Below are 18,091 nucleotides of genomic sequence, written 5' to 3'. Positions count from 1 at the left end.
ACATTGCTTCAAAGGTTGATTTATACTTTTTCTTATTTGACTTCTCAGACAAGTGAAGGCTGATGTGAGATGATAAAGAACAGAGGAGTTGGTCAGAAACACTAATCATGTGCCACAAACTAAAATTTTCATAAAGGATTTTAAAATATCCATTACAAAATGTCACTAGCTTTCACCAAGATTATATCATTAAATTAAATGTTCATTTTCCCCTAATGCCTTGCAAACAATAGCCATTTACCATATAACTAGTAATTTCACAGTAATTTCACATTTCCAGAATGCAGCATTTGTAACAGCAAACTGTTGTATTTAAGAATCACAGTAGATTGCTGTAGGAATTTGTCCGTAAATTTACAGCAATTTTTTACAGTGCACATAATTTTCCTTCCTCATGATGCCATCTATTTTGTGAAGTGCACCATTCCCTCCTGCAGCAAAGCACCCCGAAAATATGATGCCCATGCTTCACGGTTGGGATGGCTTGCAAGCCTCACCCTTTTCCTCCAAACATAATGATGGTCATTATGGTCAAAAAGGTACATTTTTGTTTCATCAGACCAGAGGACATTTCTCCAAAAAGTAAGATCTTTGTCCCCATGTGCACATGCAAACTGTAGCCTGGCTTGCTGAGCAGCCTTTCAGGTTATGCTGATATAGGACTTGTTTTACTGTGGATATAGATATTTGTCTACCTGTTTCCTCCAGCATCTTCACGAGGTCCTTTGCTGTTGTTCTGTGATTGATTTCCACTTTTCGCACCAAACTACACTCATCTTTAAGAGACAGAATGCGGCTCCTTCCTGAGTGGTATGATGGCTGCTTGGTCCCATAGTGTTTATACTTGCGTTCTATTGTTTGTACAGATAAATGTGGTCCTCCAGGTTTTTGGAAATTGCTCCCAAGGATGAACCAGACTTGTGGAAGTCCACAATTTTTTTCTGAGGTCTTGGCTGATTTCTTTTGATTTTCGAATGATGTCAAGCATTGAGGCACTGATTTTGAAGGTCTGCCTTAAATATATCCACAGGTACACCTCCAATTCAGAACACCTCCTATCAAAAGCTAATTGTCTAAAGGCTTGACATCATTTTCTGGAATTTTCCAAGCTGCTTAAAGGCAGTTAACTTAAAGTATATACAATTCTAACCCACTGGAATTGTGATATAGTCAAGTAAAAGTGAAACAATCTGTCTGTAAACAATTGTTGGAAAAATTACTTGTGTCATACACAAAGTAGATGTCCTAAATGACTTGCCAAAACTATAGTTTGCTAATATTACATTTGTGGAGTTCTTAAAATATTAGTTTTAATGACTAAGTGTCCATCTGAAAGGACTAAATATTAAATTAAACAAATGACAAAAAAATGCAAAGAAACCTCTCCAGTAATCAAAATACTTTTTGAATGTAACTGTATTTTAATGACCAATTATTTAAATTGTAACTGTAGTGGAATACAGTTACAATTTAACTGCATCCCACCAGCTCACTCCTGAATGGAAGACATTGGCTGTAGACCCTTTGTGTGCACCACAGTTCGGAACGCTCTCTATCTCGTTCTCTGCGAGGATATTGTGAGTTCCTGCGGGCAACATAGGCGCATCCCAAGCTTTCTGCATATGAATGTGTGCTTCTCAATATTTGCGACTAGCACTTCGGATTTTTATGAAAACATAGTTTATGTGAACACAATACAGAAACAGCCTGCATGAAGCCTCCAGGCAAACACTAGCGGAGAGGGAAAGTGAACAGCATGTAAATGCGTGTGTGGAAATACGTTCTGAAGAAATGGTGATTTAAGAGGCCGCATATATAGGGCAAATGCACCTAAATGGCAGGGCTCAAACACCATTACCAATCACAAGGTTGGTGTTATGATACAGGGGCTCCAACTAGGCTGTCGTCTAAGGAATTCCCCAAAAGTGTTCCACCACATTGTTGAGTGAACTGAATCGATAGGGAACCAAAGAATGTACAGCAGTTGGGGGAGTTTTCTCAAGAAATGTGGGCAGCTTCACTGCTCAGGTCAAAGTAGGGACTCATGAACAATTATTACACAAAAAGTAATTGATCACAGAGAAAGCAACATACCATATTAAGGCACAAGGGAATGTAATCTTTTGAAGAGGATCATTTGTGTAATTTCAGTTACTATTTTGTCTTGTGGAATATGTATCTGTTATGTCAAAAATCTTCTTCAGGGCATTATTAAATAAAAACAAAATGCAAATCTTTATGATCCCTCTTTCCTTCTTCTTCTTCTTCTTCTTTTACGATAATGCCACCATTTATTTGGAAATGAAAGAGTAAAGCGTAACCAAGGGCCCAAAAGAATGTTTTCTCATTCGCAGTAAAATGAATCAACACTGACCACTAGTGTTTCATTATGGTAGTTCGACACCTGACAGAATGAACTTGTACTGGATTTTTGGAAGCCTAATGGATCCACCAATTAAACTACAGATGGCGCTATAACACTTCAGTGTCCACAGAAGTTAATTCCTAACAAGATTTGAAATGCTGCATATAAAATGTTTGGGTTAGAGTTAGTCTGGGTTATTATAAATAGCTTAGTTTAGGAATAGAAGTCAATGGGATGTCATTTTCTTTTAGCTGCATGAAAATATTTGTTTGTGCAACCTGTGTGCGCTAAGAGTCTCTCCACCCTGCCCCCTCACTTCAGCTCAAATGTAACTTCACTCCCGTTTCTTCTCAGACCAGTTGAACACTGAGGACCAGGCACCTGCCCTCATCTGGGACTGGGACTTCAGCTCCTCTTGAGTTTTGCAAAACCTCGTCTCAGATTTTTCAGCTGGAAGGCAATGTAATAGGATGTGTGTTTTTTCTTTCTTTTTTTCTTTCTTCTAGATTTTAGTTTTTGAAGAGTAAAAGGTTAGTTTTTACTTACAATCTACAAGTGTCATATGCTTGAAGGGATTGCATCAAACACCCTGCGTGATGACTGATACGGGAATATGGTGCGTTTTATGGCTCGTGGCATTTGCTCTGACTTCAGCAGCCCCAAAATCACAACAGCGAGTTCTTGAGATGACAAAGGAACAAAATGACGCTCTGCAAGTGGAAATGGATAATCAAGAACATATATTAAGTCGGGTAAGCTAATATTAACCAAAGCCCGCATCTCAGAATACACTGAGGGGGGGGAAAAAAAAGTGTTAACTTGTAATTGTTACATCAAGGATATATTTATACTGTAGCCTATTTAACCCATAAAATTTACTTTCGATTGTCTAACCTAAATTGTCAGGCAAAAAAAAAAAAAAAACAAAGTCACAATTTTTAGGCTGCTTCACTAAACATTTCTTTACAAGGTACACAGTTATAGCTATGTGCATTTACTTAAAAACGTTGCTTCATCATCATATTCGATTTAACACACTGTAAAAGAGGTAACATGCCATTGTTATTCCGGGTTCAATATAGCATTTGTGGCATAATGTTGAATACCTCAAAAAATTATTTCGACCCTCCTTTTCTTAAAAAAAAGAAGAAAAAAAAGGAAAAAATCTTGCAGTGAGACACTTACAATGCACGTGAATGGGGCCCATTTTTGGAGGGTTTAAAGGCGGAAATGTGAAGCTTATAATTTTATAAAAGCTCTTACATTAATTCTTCTGTTAAAACACATGTATTAGGCCTATTTGAACTGTAAAGTTGTTTAAGTCGTAATTTCTACAGTCATATTATAGTTTTAGGGTTTGTTGACATTACTAGCCTACATTCATTGGCTATAAAACGGCTATAGGCCTAACTTTACACAGAAATGGTAAGTGAGCGATTTTATCACACCAATATCGTTATATATATAGGCCTAGTTTACGTTTTGTGGCTATATAGCTACTTTTGATTTAGAATTGAAAACGCAATAAACAAAATAGACGCCTTTTTATCTCACAATTTTGACATTTAATCAAGCAAAAGCGATATAAGTTGCAGTTACACGATATCAACCCACAACTGCGTGATTTGAAGTCGCAATTGCGTGGAATAAACTCGGAATTGCGACATTATTTCTCGCAATTTCTATTTTATGAGTGGCAAACTCCGAAGAGCACTTTGAAGGGAGAACAGTCATGATATTCATGCTGTAAGATCGCTTCAAACAAAGTTTCCAATTAAAAAAAAGAGCCCTTTTTGTTAAGCCACACACCCTTTAGCCCTCCAAAGTTCTCACAGTGCATGGTAAAGTCTTCGAAGGGCATATAGGGTTTATCACTTCTGAAGGGAACACGCCCATCGTGTCAGAGCGATATTCGGTTTCTCCTATCTGCGTTCTCTTGATTCAAATATATCATTTTCACAATTAAGTTAACTATAACCATACTATATAAATATATACTGAGGGATAATAAACTTAAAACAGTCAACGTTTGTTGTGGCTACAGAATAAAGCCTGCAACCGCTCGGATGCGCTTTCATTTCCTGTCGTACGTAAGGGACCGTCTGGAAATTCCACCCACTGCGCTAAAACATCGACGGCGTCCAATTATTCAATCAACTGACTTATGCGTATAATATATACGTTTTATATAGTTTACGTTTTGTGGCTATAACTACTATTTGAAATAGTATGGAAGACGGATCCCGCCTCGCAATAAAAAAATAAGAGCTAACTCTGACTTTTTTATTTTTATTTTAGCGCAATTGCGAGATAAATTGCAGTTAGTTAAATTCCGATATCAACTCGCAATTGCGTTATAAAATCTCGGAATTGCTCAATTATATTGTCACAGTTTTATATACAGTATATAAAACTGAAAATATGATTTAGTTTCTGGAGGATGTAGTTGGCTGCCAGTGTGTAGACTGACTTACTTCATGCCATATTTTCCCAATTTGTGCAATTATATGTATAGTTTTCAATTATTTTAGGGGAAAAAAATCACAATAATTCTGTAATGTGTTATTTTCACAACCCATGTTGTTTCAAGTTTGCTATATGACTAACTACAGGTCTTATTGTTCCAATATGTCTAATTATATATACACGGTATACATATGCAGTATTCATTACAAAAACAAAAAAAAAAGTTCACTTAAATCATATTTTCGAATTCCAAAGGCTGTAGTAGTATCCCAGTGGATAGACTGACTCACTTCAGGTAAGATTACAATAAGTCCAATCAAATGAATACAGTTAATTTAGAAAAGAAATCACCAAAATGTGTTGAATATTGTAGTAGCCTTAGCTCCCAGTGGGATCACTGACTTACTTACAGGTCAAATATTGCCAGCATGTCCATACGGATATATACCAAATATACAGTTTAAAATAATAATTTATAAAAATTCACTAAAATTGTGTATTTAAGTTGCGTTAAGGTTAGGTTTGAGTGAGGATCACACTGTTCTCTTTTGGCTATGTGAGACAAACACTGCAACCATAACAGTGTTGTGCAAAATAAAACGAACACTAACAAACAGTATAAATAAAATAAAATAAAATAAACACCATACTCAACACTAGTCCCCTATATCAACCCTAATTTAGCACTAAACCCAACTAAAAAAGGACATAAAATGCACCATGGCACACGAAGCCTACAGCCTTTAGAATGTAATTTAGGGGAATTTTGGTTGTTTTGTTTTTAATAGTGGAATACTGTATCTGTATAATAGCACATGCTGGCAACATTTGACCTGTAGTAAGTATTACTAGCTTTTGCAGGCTGAAAAATGCATTCGTCCTCTTCTCTTTGTAGCTGCTGGGTGATTATGACAAAGTGAAAGCACTTTCGGAAGGCTCTGACTGTGGCTGTAAATGTGTTGTCAGACCTTTGAGCAAGAGTGCGTGCAAGCGGATCCAGGAGGGTCACATGACGCCTCAGGATTTCTACACGGTGGAGACCATCACATCAGGACCACACTGCAAATGTTCATGCATCGCTCCACCGTCAGCTGTAAACCCATGTGAGACTGACTTTAGGTTGAAGCAGCTGCAACAGGCTGGGAAAGATAATATCAAGGTGACTGGACTGATATTAAAGGGCATAATTATTGAATACCAACCCAAATATGGCACGAAATGAAAGCAAACCATTTTCCTTCTCTTCAATAAACCAAACACTTGCCCTGACAGAATTTACTTCATTGTTACAGCTGTCCACGGTTCTGGAGTTGCTGGAGGGTGCCTTCTATGGCATGGACCTACTGAAATTGCACTCGGTCACCACAAAGCTTCTTAATCGCGTGGACAATATTGAAAAAGTAAGTAACAGTGCAATTTGCTTTGCCAGTGTTGAACTTAACCACACCACATTTTCTTATGTTTAATGCCTAAACACACCTGCACTCCAAATTATTTTTTAAGATTTATGCATTACAATTTCAAAACAAAATTCCATCAAATTGAATTGAGTAATCTTTAATAAAATGAAATAAAAAAAAACTAAATATTTAATTTTAATTTAATTCTCTTAAACTTTTAACAGTTAAATTAAATTTACATTTTTTAATGAAATTGAAATGCGTAGATCATAAAAATATGCTTAAATTAGTTTTTTATTATTATTATTTGTGAGTTTGTTTTAAGCTTTCCATTAATTCTTTATATGCTGTAGAGTAGACTGTGTTCCTTAAAGAGATATTTCACCCACAAATGAAAACTCTGTCATCATTTACTCACCCTCATGTTATTCCAAACCTGTATGACTTTCTTTATTACATGGAACCAATATTGAGATGTCAGGCAGAATGTAAGCCTCAGTCACCATTCACTTTCATTGCATCTTTTGTTCCATACAATGAAAGTGAATGGTGACTGAGGCTAACATTCTGCCTGACATCGGTTTTGAAGAAAGAAAGAACCCTGCCAAACAAATTGTCAAGATGTTTTCCCCACAAATGAGAATATATAATTTGTCACAATCCTCTTTACCAGTGTTTCATTGCATTGATGTATTATTGTGGCTGTAACCTCACAGATAGTCTCCAAAAACCAGACTGAGGAGAGGTCAAAAACAAGAAGCACCTCACCAAATCCACAGCTGCCCACATCCTCACCTACAACTCCACTGCCACGACTGCAGGAGAAGAAAAATAGCCAGAGGGATCAGAATGACGAGGCAGCTGCTTTTCAGCACATAGAGGTGGGAGGGTACTTCCCATTGCTATTTAAAACAAATTAGGCTGGTCCTTACATTATGTAATAAGCATGTGCATTATATAGTAATGGAACAATCCAAACATTATGTTAAGCTATGAACTGAACTGGCCCACCTGCTGCTGACTTTTATTTATTTACATATGCCAAGCTTGAAAGGATGTCTTTGAGTCAAAAGTGACATCATATTATGCCAGAGTGTTTTGAAACCTCCTAATTTATCCTACTATCAACTTTCATAAAATGTGCTTGGGCAAGCAGAACAATTTGCCTGCAAAGAAGGCACTAATACTCTGCAAAAAGTGTTAACATGCAGTAGTAAACTTCTATTTATTTTTTTCCCTTCTAATTAATGTATCTATTATATTATATACTATAATGCGTGGGGTTCCGACCGTCTCCAGATGCAATGCTTTCAGATCCGATTTGAGCTTCGGCTGTGTTGAAATATTTCAAATCTCGCAACAAGACCGTATGCAGCCGCCTGACCAGAAGTGACGTATTCCTGAAAACTATCTGCGCGAATTGAGAAATATCAACTGAGTTTGTCCTAAACTTTATTCTAAGCATCTGCTACTTCAAAAAAGCTTTTTTATTACAGTAAATGTGTGATTAAATGTGTACATGTGTCTTTTATTGCTGCACACGTAAAGCTTACATATATAAAAATCACATTTATGAAGGATTGTTGTTACTATTAATGATCATAATATGAACTATAAAACAGTACTAATGACAAAAAATATTATTAATAATAAATACTGAGTGAATATTAATCCTGAATTTTATTGAATTCATTAATCTGCTCAACAAAATCCTACACAATAATGTCATTCTGAGGTAAACATTTGATATCTTCTCCCTCAATTAATAAAATCCATTGCAATCAAAATGACAGTTCATCACGACTGCCACTAGGGACAGAAATACGTCAAAGACATTGAAAAGGTGGCTTTAGGGTTCATTGACATTAAATTGTCATTGCGACGAAGTTGTAAAATTGGATATAACTTAACACAGAAAAGGTTAGTAAGCGATTTCATCAAAATAAAATCACGTTAACATGCATATTGTGTTGATATTGTGGCTGTATTTTGAAACAGTGAGTATTTTAACATTTACGAATTGGCCCCATCTACTGTAACTTCCATTGTAAGTGCTTTATTTTTTTATTTAAAAACAATTTAAGAAAAGGATAGACCAGTCAAAATTATTTTTTGTTGTAACATTATGCCATGAATGCTGTCGTATATTTTTATTTTTTTAGATATAACCTGTTCATTTAGATATGGTATATTAAATATTAAAGCATCATAGCTCATTGCGTGCAATCTAACTGTCATTGTATGTTCTGATGTGCTTAAAAGAGTAAGTATGAGGAAAGACTTCTTGGAGATCATCTGAAGAGGAGTGAATCAGACCTAGACAAGGCTGTTGCAACCTTGCAAGAACAAGAGCATCATAGGAGGGAGAAGCATCCAAAAATAATTGTTAGGGGGATGACATTTTATAAATCTGACCAAGTGGAAGAGGCAGACACAGAGGAGAACTGTAAGTATTACTGCATTGTTTCAGTATCAAATGATTCTACTAGAGTAACTAATTTTAAATTCAATGCTTTCCCTATCTTAGTCACCTATCTTAGATGTTTTGTTCCCTATTACAGTAGATGAGAATCTCAGTGGTGATAGCCCAGTTGACCTATTTGCTGATGAGCAACTCCTTCATCACAAAGCTCGCCATTTCAAGCCTGTCATAAGAGCATGGTCTGTGCCACCTAAACCCAAGACTGAAATTTCAAAAGGGGGAGCTGCACGAAATAGCTTTCAGTCTCCATTCACTGTACTATCAGACTCTGCCCTTTCAATTAAGAGACCTTCTGACCCAAAATCTGTTCTGGCTCAAACCACTCTTTCCAACACAGGAGATGATAAAACCACACCAACACCTGCTGCGGTGGATAATTTCATGGGTATGAAATCTGAGGAACAGACCAAACCTCAGACCATCATCAAAAAAATGGAGAAAACAAACAACGTGGAGCCCTCAACTCCATCTGTAAGACAGGCTCAAAACATTTTGGTCAAGTCATCCAATCTGAGCCACATAAGGACAAATGAGTCAGTCACAGCAGCTGTTGCAAAAGTAATTACTACAGTGCCAACCATTACAGATATTATTACCAAGGGGACAACTAAAGGTGCAATTGTGACTAAACAAATCTTGAAAGAAGATGCCCCTAAAACCGTTAAACCTTTGTTTTCAATGGAGGGCATAACTCAAGAGCCAACTATTCATAAGCTACCTGCCACCATTACAGAATCTATTTACAATACATTAACAGCCACAGAAATCACTTTGGGATTACCTGCTGACAGAAGAGAAGATTCCACCTTGGTTTCAACACCACATATTAGTGAAAGTAAGACAGACTCTATCACATACTTACCCAAAAAGAATCCTGAAATGACTTTTACCTCTATGGCATTTTTGTTGACAACTACTTCACCTACAACAACAACAACAGCAACCACAAGCAGACCTGGCAAACGCAAGTATAGTATACATTGGGATGAAGAGGAAGTCATTGAGGTAGAGGAGAAGATGGACAGAGGGACAGCTGTGAAGACTGTGGTGACAGAGAAATATAAGGAGCAACCTCAAAAGAAGCCAGGTTTGGTTTATTGTTTTTTTTAATGTTCTTTTATGACAGATTGAGATGGTTGCTAATAGAGGTTTTGTTGTGCATTTAAGTCATGTCAGAATAACTGTAATTACAAGATTCTGACTTGTCAAAAGAGCTCATGTCTTTGTAGAACTCTGTAATAATATGTTGTAAACTCTGAATTCTATGAAAGCTTAGACTTGACAGTCATGATGCCATGTCAGAACAACCAATATTGTTGTGGCCTCAAAAGTTAAAGTTTAAGAAAACATATTTTGGTTTGATTATGCAATTTTATTATGCCATTGTTACCTGGAGTGCTTTCTTTGTTCTTAAACATATGCAAACCAAGAACATATGCAGTTATGGCATTATGGGTTTTGCCATAGAAACAAATAAGTTTGATGGTCCTAGAATGTGAACACCTTTTGGTCGATTCTCTGAGTTGCCTTCTCGTAATTACCACAGTTCCTACACGAAGTGAATGCAGCATTAGATATAATATTGCTATATACCGATATATTGGCCAGTTTGATTAATTGGCCGGTATTTGCTAATTTTGAGAGAAGTCAATTTAAATTCACCTGTTTATGTACACGGATTAGCCAAAACATTATGATCACCTGCCTTATATGCTGATGGTCCTCCTCATGCCACCAAACAGTGCCGACCCGCCAAAGCATGGACTCTACAAGACCCCTGAAGGTGTCCTGTGGTGGAGACATTGGCACCAGATCCTTCAAGTCCTGTAAGTTGGGAGGTGGAGCCACCGTGGATCGGTCTTATTGGTCCAGCACATCCCACAGATGCTCAGTCAGATTGAGATCTTCATCATGTTCCTCAAACGATACCCGAACAATGTGTGCAGTATGTCAGGGCACATTATTCTGCTGAAAGATGTCACTCCCATAAGGGAATACCATTGCCATGAAGGGGTGTATCTGGTCTGCAACAATGTTTAGGTAGGTGGCACATGTCAAATTGATGTCCACATGAATGGGTTTCCCAGTAGAAAATTGCTCAGAGCATCACACTCCCTCCACTGGCTTGTCGTCTTCCCACAGTGCATCCTGGTGCCATCACTTCCACATATAAACGGCGCACACGTACATGGCTATCCACGTGATGTAAAAGAAAACAGGACTCATCAGACCAGGCAAACGTTTTCCACTGCTCCAAGGTTCATTGTCAACAGACGCATGCCCAATGTAGGTGCTTTTGATGGTGGACAGGGGTCATCATGGGCACTATGACCGGTCTGCGGCTACGCAGCCCCATAAGCAGCAGGGTGTGATTCACTGTGTTGTGACACATTCCTCCTGTAACCATCATTAACATTTTCTGTGACTTGTGTCAGAGTAGACCTTCCGTCGGTTAGGACCAGATGAGATAACTTTTGTTGCCCTCGCGCATCGATAAGCCTTGGCTAAAAAACACCCTGTCGCCGGTTTGTGGTTTGTCCCTCCTCGAATTACTGGTGGTAGATACTCACCACTGCTGGAGCACCCCCCAAGCCTTGCCGTTTCAGAGATGCTCTGACCCAGTATTCTGGCCATAACAGTTTGGCTCTTATCAAAGTTGCTCAGGTCTTTACTCCTGCCCATTACTTCTGCATTCATCATGTTGACTATGAGAACTAATTGTTCACTTACCATTTAATCTACCCAGACCTTGACATGTGGCCTTATGTTATCACATTATATCTTTTGCCATCCTACTCTGTAGATATCGGCATCGGTCATTAAAAAACCCATATTAGTTTGCACGCCAGGTTTCTAATATGCTGCTCATCAACCAAACAATTCAGTCTTTAATGTCAAATTATCGTTTGAAATTGAATTCAGAATTTAGTCTGTGCTTGGAAATGCAGCTTGTTTGGAAAATGAAAGGTAGAACACTGCTGTAATTGTGAACTGGTCTGTTTTTGTTTACAGGAATGTGTAAGGACACCCTGGCCACAATCGCAGAGCCTGTCACACATAATACATATGGTCGTAATGAAGGCGCTTGGATGAAAGATCCACTGGCTCAAGATGACAAGATATATGTCACAAACTATTACTATGGCAACAACCTACTTGAGTTCCGCAACATGGATATCTTCAAACAAGGTATTGTTGTTTATTTATTTTCAAAACCTTACGGTAATACAGATTGACGAATTAACATTGTAAATAAATAAAGTACTTGTTTCATTTTCATAACTTTCCTTTAAGGTCGTTTTACTAATTCCTACAAGCTGCCTTATAACTGGATTGGCACTGGCCATGTGGTCTACAATGGTGCTTTCTATTACAACCGCGCATTCTCTCGAGACATTATCAAGTATGACCTCCGGTTGCGTTATGTGGCTGCTTGGACCATGCTGCACGATGCGGTCTTTGAGAACGATGATGTGTCTGCATGGAGATGGAAAGGAAACTCAGATATGGATTTGGCCATAGATGAGAGTGGACTTTGGGTGATCTATCCTGCTCTGGATGACGAGGGCTTCTTGCAGGAAGTGATTGTCTTGAGTCAACTGAACCCCAACGATCTGAGCATGAAGCGTGAAACCACTTGGAGGACTGGGCTCCGGCGCAATCGCTATGGCAACTGCTTCATCGTATGTGGCGTTCTTTACGCAACAGAGAGCTACAATCAACAAGAAACCAATTTGTCTTATGCCTTTGATACCCACACCAACACTCAGATGATCCCTCGCTTGCCTTTTAGCAACAACTATACTTACATCACTCAGATCGATTACAACCCCAAAGAGAGGGTGTTGTATGCCTGGGATAACGGACATCAGGTCACTTATAATGTTCAATTTGCATATGTAGACCCACTGTAGACCATTATGACAAAGTGTGTGTACTTCTTTTGCACAAAAAAAGATGTCAGGAGAAACTTGATATGTGTTAATGTGGATTGTAGATCAGTTCACTCAGCTATTCTTATCAAATTTATGTAGTTCAATGTTCATTTTAATTTGCTGTTGGTGCTGTTTTCAAAGTGCAAAAATGACCTCCTTCTGTACCCATATTTTTAGTTATGTCAAAAACGAAATATCAAATTTAATTTGTGGAATTTTTCAATTAATATCTCCCAAACGTCGCAGCTTTGCATTGATGATCATTTCTTTCTCTTGCTTGCTTTTGCACTATGAAAACAGACCTCTTTATTATTATTTTTATCTGTACCTCTTGTAAGGCTGGCAGATTTATGAAAATGTGTTGAGGTGTTGTATTCTTAAATTTAGTAGAATACATTGTATATACTGTAAGATAAAAGCTAAAACATGGGGGATTAATTGATGAATGTAAAATAAATACAATTTGTATTTTCATAAACATCTAATGTTTTTTTACTTTCACTTGCAACTACAGTTGGCAACTTTGTACCATTTAAGGATAAACAGTAGAAATGCTGGGCACATTTTCATTGAGTCTTTACTGTTTGTAATTTTGTCATGTTTTAATGCATATTTTGTATTTTTGCAATTTCATTTGCAACTTTTTAGCACTTACAAAACAAACTTAAATCTCTGTTCGACTCAGAAAATGACTGCAATTAAATATGAGTTGAAAAATAAAATGTATGGTATTGGTTTTCCTTTAAAGAGTATTTTGTCAGCACAGACCTTGTCATTGGACACTCACTCAGAAAAGAGCACTGTGTTGCACTGTAAACCCCTTCATCCAAAAGGGCTAAATCTGAACAAACAAAAGAGAAATCCACCATAGTTTAAAGCTAGCTTTTTAAAAGGGCTATAATCAGCACTTTACAATATTTCCTAGCCTTCACTTTCACAACCCTACAATTTCAGAGATCAAATTCATACTGGCATAATCCTACTATTACACACAAGATTGCAGAGAACTACAGAATATCTGGACCGAGAAAACAAAAGATACACACTAATCACCCATAACCGTGAGCTAGTATTTGTCCAGTGCTTATTTTTTATTTATTTTTGCATTGTCACAAAATTCATTTAATTTCCTTCACTGTTTACAGGAACAAACAGGAAAATTGCATAAATATATTACATTTAATAATTGTGTAAAATTTGTGAAAAATATTTGATCAAATAAAAAAACATTGTTTAATCACAAATAGTGAGTGTAACAGAGACACATTTCTGCAGCAATGTTATGCAAGGCCAATATTTGCTAATTTCTCACTAAATATTCTATTAATAAATCATCCACATTTTGAGAACATACTCCCACCAGAGTTCAGTTTATCATCTGTGAAATTGAAAGTGTGATGATTCCTACCCCCTTAAGGAGTTCTAATATTGATTGGTCAGCACAGCAAATTTGCTTATGTAGATTGGTGATATACACAAGATTAAACCAATGATGATGTTGCTTTCCAGTGACAACCGACTACAGGATCCTAAACATGACAATAAATGAGCAAACCTCTGAATAAAACACACTAAATGGACACAAATGCATAGAGTAAATAAAGGACAGATGAGACAAAATATTATCATGACTTATTTGCGTCTTTCATGCAAACCAGTCAATTATCAACAATTGTCTTTGTAAGTGCACCTTATTTAAAGTGCAATTAAGCCTCATAGAGACATAAGGGCCCGAAATGTATTTAAATGAACTAACAAATTTAGCATACAACCCCTATCCCCAAACTGTGCCAATTAGAATACGTCTAAAGTTATAACCTTGAAAAATCTAAGCAGAGGGATGATTTAAACACCATGAAACATTCCTTTACACTCTTCTCATTTTTTTATATTTAGAGCAGTGTCCTGAATGACAAGAAGCTTTTATTCCTCCAGGAAAATAAAATTCACTCATGAGAAATTAGTTAAAAGGGGAAATAATCAATCTTCACACTTAATTTTCTATTCACTAGCAGCAACTAAAAATAACTGCCAAAACGGGTTCTTTGAGGATAGTAGAATTAAATAATATTTCTATGAATCTGAGCCTTAAATATGTGCCAAACAAGCTCGGTACTGAAAATAAAAAATAAATATTTACCAGTTCTATCATTTTACTAAGCAACATAAGCACAGTGCAAACAAAACAAAACCAGACAACACAACCACACAGAACAGATAAATAAAATGAAAATGCAACTGAACCATGACATCAATAAAGACATTAAAAGTGACTGAACATTAATTGTTGCGTCTGCTTGGAATAAACAAACATTTGAATCAATGAAGTCAGATAAGCTAGGTAACAGTAGTCTTTGGAGAAAAAGACTACTTGAAATAAATCTGTATATTTATTTCGTATTGAATGGCACACATTTGTATTGTGATGAGGTGACGTCAAGTACAGGTCTATCATTCCCATTAACTACATTATCTGGGTGAAACACGGTATGCCACTCTGACAAGAATAGTCACTAAAAAATTCAATAAAATAGATGATGCGAAAATGACAACATGGCAAGATACATTTTTGTAGTTAGTGAATTGCTGGGATTAAGCAGAACCCACAAGGACTCCAACAGGGGTTGGAGGCTGGTTGTTGCTGGGGGCCGAGTGATAGAAAGAGCCTGTGTCCGTCTGATTGACACGCAAGATGGGCGGAACACTAGACGACTTGATGTGGAGGATCCTGGTGTCCATGACTTCACAGTCGATTTGCATCATCACCTCAAACTCTTTGTCTTTTATGACACTCTCTGTAATGAGACATAAAAATGACTTTAGTATTTAGTAACAAACATGCAAACAATTAGAATCACACAAAACAGTGCTTGGTGCTCAGTTATACATTTGGAAATTGGAAATTGTGAAAGTACATCTTTAAAAAATCCAGGTGATGTGCTGGGTGGCCAGAGGTTAGGAGGCATTCAGACAGATTGTTCATAGAGGTCAGTCACATGTTGACCTTCAATTTTACATAGCAATAAACACAACAGATGACTCCCACATGAAGAAAAATGAGGTTAAGGAGAAGTTTTGAGCAAAACCCCTCTGGATTAATCAACACCCATGAGATGTGTAGATTGGCCAACACCCATGAGAGCGATTATATTTTCCCCTGTCCACCATCAATTTCTAACCATGCAGTATGCACATGTGCCTGAAATGATTTGCACTAATTACTGGGTCCACAAGGTATCAACAATCACAGAGCTAGAAGATGATGTAATCGCTGAATAACAACAATGGTGGAAACAACATCAGTGGATGTGCATGTCAAGAGCACGAGTGTGAGGTGGTCAGGAGAAACCTGCATTTGTATAACTCGAGCCTGAAGAGATGTAACAAAATTTTTATGGGTCTAAACTCCAGAAGAAAAAAGTCCGATATCTTATAGCAGTTGAGGCGCGCATGCGCCAACCACCTATGTATGCGCACACTCAAATGAAGTATACTTTCAAAGGCTGAGCACAGATGCCAAGTGTTCACATTAAAACCAAAGTATACTTTGGGCTTAAGACATAGCATTAAACACATAGCAATAAGACATAGCAATAAAACCTGTGACAGACGGGTTTGGATGCTGTATGCTCCAAATCAGAGAAAACAGAATGAGACTATTTTACAATCCACATTTGGCTGGTTAATCAAAAAACGTTGAAGCCTTTAGGTCTTGGTATAGTTACAAAGTTTTAGCTTTGCAGGGCAGTCAAGAAGAATGGTCTGCACTTATATAGCGCCTTTTTAACCTTTTTTACACTGCGTCTCATTCACCCATTCACACACCAATGACAGCACAGCTGCCATGCAAGGGGCTAGCCTGCCATTGGGAGCAATTTGGGGTTCAGTGTCTTGCTCAAGGACACTTTGGCATGTGAAGACCTGTGGGCCGGGAATCGAACCACCAACCCTGCGATTAGTGGACAACCCGCTGAGCCACAGCCGTCCCGTAAAGAGAGGAAAACATAATTATAAAAGGCAAGGGAAGGCCAGTTTATTTATATAGCACATTTCATACACAATGGCAATTCAAAGTGCTTAAAATATGATAAAGAATGATAAAGTACATAAAAATTATAAAGAAAATACAAGATAAAGTACATTTAAAAACCAATTAAGAGAGTTTTAACCAATAAATAAGAATAAAAGTAATAAAATATATAAAAATGAATAAATAAGAGATTAAACTCTTGTTTTATATATAAAGAGAATTAACAATTTTGGCAGAATCAGGCAGTGTGCTAATTTCTAAAACACTTAGACCCTGTTTCCACCTGGTATTAAGATGCGTTTCGGGTGATCCAATCACATGTGGTCAGCCCTAAATACAGGTCTAAACGTGATCTAAAACGTTTTGGAATCGATCACAAAAGCACATGTGAATGTGGTAAAAAACGCACGTGATCACATCACATTTGAGGTGTAAACGCTAATCCATCCTGTATGGGTCCCGGCTGCAATGAAGCACCACCCCTCATCTGTCAATCAACCGCAGCGCTAAAATACGATTTTAAACTTTGCGTTTATGAGCTGCTTTAAAAGGAAATAACCGTCACAGTAATTTCTATGTCTTTACTGACTTTGTTGCACTTTAATATCATGCAGTAACACACTGACAAAGTGATTGATGTATGACATCATGAAACAGATCCTCCAAATCCAATCACATGTGGTCACAGGAGATACATTTAAGTGACCAGGTGTAAACAGCCATGTGTCTCACCTGACCACGTGTGACTGGATCACCCAAGACAAATCTTAATACTAGGTGTATACAGGGTCTTAGTGAACAATATTGATCCTGCTTTGAGTTTAACTGACACATTGAGAAGCTTTCTCGTTCTCGAAAGATAAGGTCAGGCTGTGACATCTTTTCCCATGTTTTGACAGATTTATAATAGCTCTCATCAAAAACAAGCGTAAGTATTTTAGAAGAAACTGTTAAAAATCATGAAGGTTTACATTATCACTCTGCAGATGCTGAATGTCTACCTTCAATAAGGAAGGCTCTCCATAATGAGACAGTGAGATCTTGACATACAGTGCACGCACAGCATATGGGCTGCAGGAAAGTTACTTCCATAATTTTTACAGCAGACATGTGTGTGACTCGCTCCAGCCCTGATAAAACTTTATAAGCCAGAGAGCATCATAGAGGGTCAATCTGAAAGTACTTTTCAAGTTATAACTGGTAAATAGATTTAGTTATCCCAGCATTAGTAGTGCATGATGAGAGTTGAAGTTGCACAGCCCCAATGATAAAATCTGAATTTACAGTAATATTTTAAGGCAAAATCCAAAACAAAATCTGGTAGAAAATAAGTGTTTTTGAGTTTGTTGCGGTGGTTTGACACAGTTTGTTTGCGAAAACTTTCAGAAAAAATTAATAGCGGCTTTGTCATGT

At 37.3% G+C, this 18,091-nt stretch overlaps 2 protein-coding genes across 2 annotated transcripts in view; one reads left to right on the top strand and one right to left on the bottom strand.

Annotated features, from left to right (window-relative positions):
* Positions 1 to 2,628: 2,628 nt before the first annotated feature.
* LOC127621650 (olfactomedin-like protein 2B) lies at positions 2,629 to 13,392 on the top strand. The gene is made up of 8 exons (XM_052095330.1): positions 2,629 to 3,117; positions 5,727 to 5,990; positions 6,124 to 6,231; positions 6,948 to 7,112; positions 8,494 to 8,677; positions 8,793 to 9,800; positions 11,726 to 11,902; positions 12,008 to 13,392. The coding sequence occupies exons 1-8, from the start codon at positions 2,962 to 2,964 to the stop codon at positions 12,625 to 12,627; spliced, it is 2,682 nt and encodes an 893-aa protein (XP_051951290.1). The 5' UTR covers positions 2,629 to 2,961; the 3' UTR covers positions 12,628 to 13,392.
* Positions 13,393 to 13,715: 323 nt separating this feature from the next.
* LOC127621651 (cyclic AMP-dependent transcription factor ATF-6 alpha-like) overlaps positions 13,716 to 18,091 on the bottom strand; it is a 54,425-nt gene continuing 50,049 nt past the window's right edge. The window contains exon 16 of the mRNA XM_052095331.1: positions 13,716 to 15,443. Coding sequence (XP_051951291.1) covers positions 15,241 to 15,443 — 203 coding nt within the window. The 3' untranslated portion in view covers positions 13,716 to 15,240. The remainder of the gene's footprint in view (positions 15,444 to 18,091) is intronic.

This window comes from Xyrauchen texanus, chromosome 28, assembly GCF_025860055.1.
Source record: "Xyrauchen texanus isolate HMW12.3.18 chromosome 28, RBS_HiC_50CHRs, whole genome shotgun sequence".
In the NCBI taxonomy this organism is placed as follows: domain Eukaryota; kingdom Metazoa; phylum Chordata; class Actinopteri; order Cypriniformes; family Catostomidae; genus Xyrauchen; species Xyrauchen texanus.
The sequence above is the reverse complement of the archived record's forward strand: the minus strand, read 5'-3'. Positions and strand labels throughout refer to the sequence as shown.

Coding starts and splice junctions, on each gene's coding strand:
- LOC127621650 (XM_052095330.1), top strand. CDS start 2,962: ATGACTGATACGGGAATATGGTGCGTTTTATGGCTCGTGGCATTTGCT. Junction 6,232..6,947: donor GCGTGGACAATATTGAAAAA/GTAAGTAACAGT, acceptor GTAACCTCACAG/ATAGTCTCCAAAAACCAGAC. Junction 7,113..8,493: donor CTGCTTTTCAGCACATAGAG/GTGGGAGGGTAC, acceptor TGTGCTTAAAAG/AGTAAGTATGAGGAAAGACT.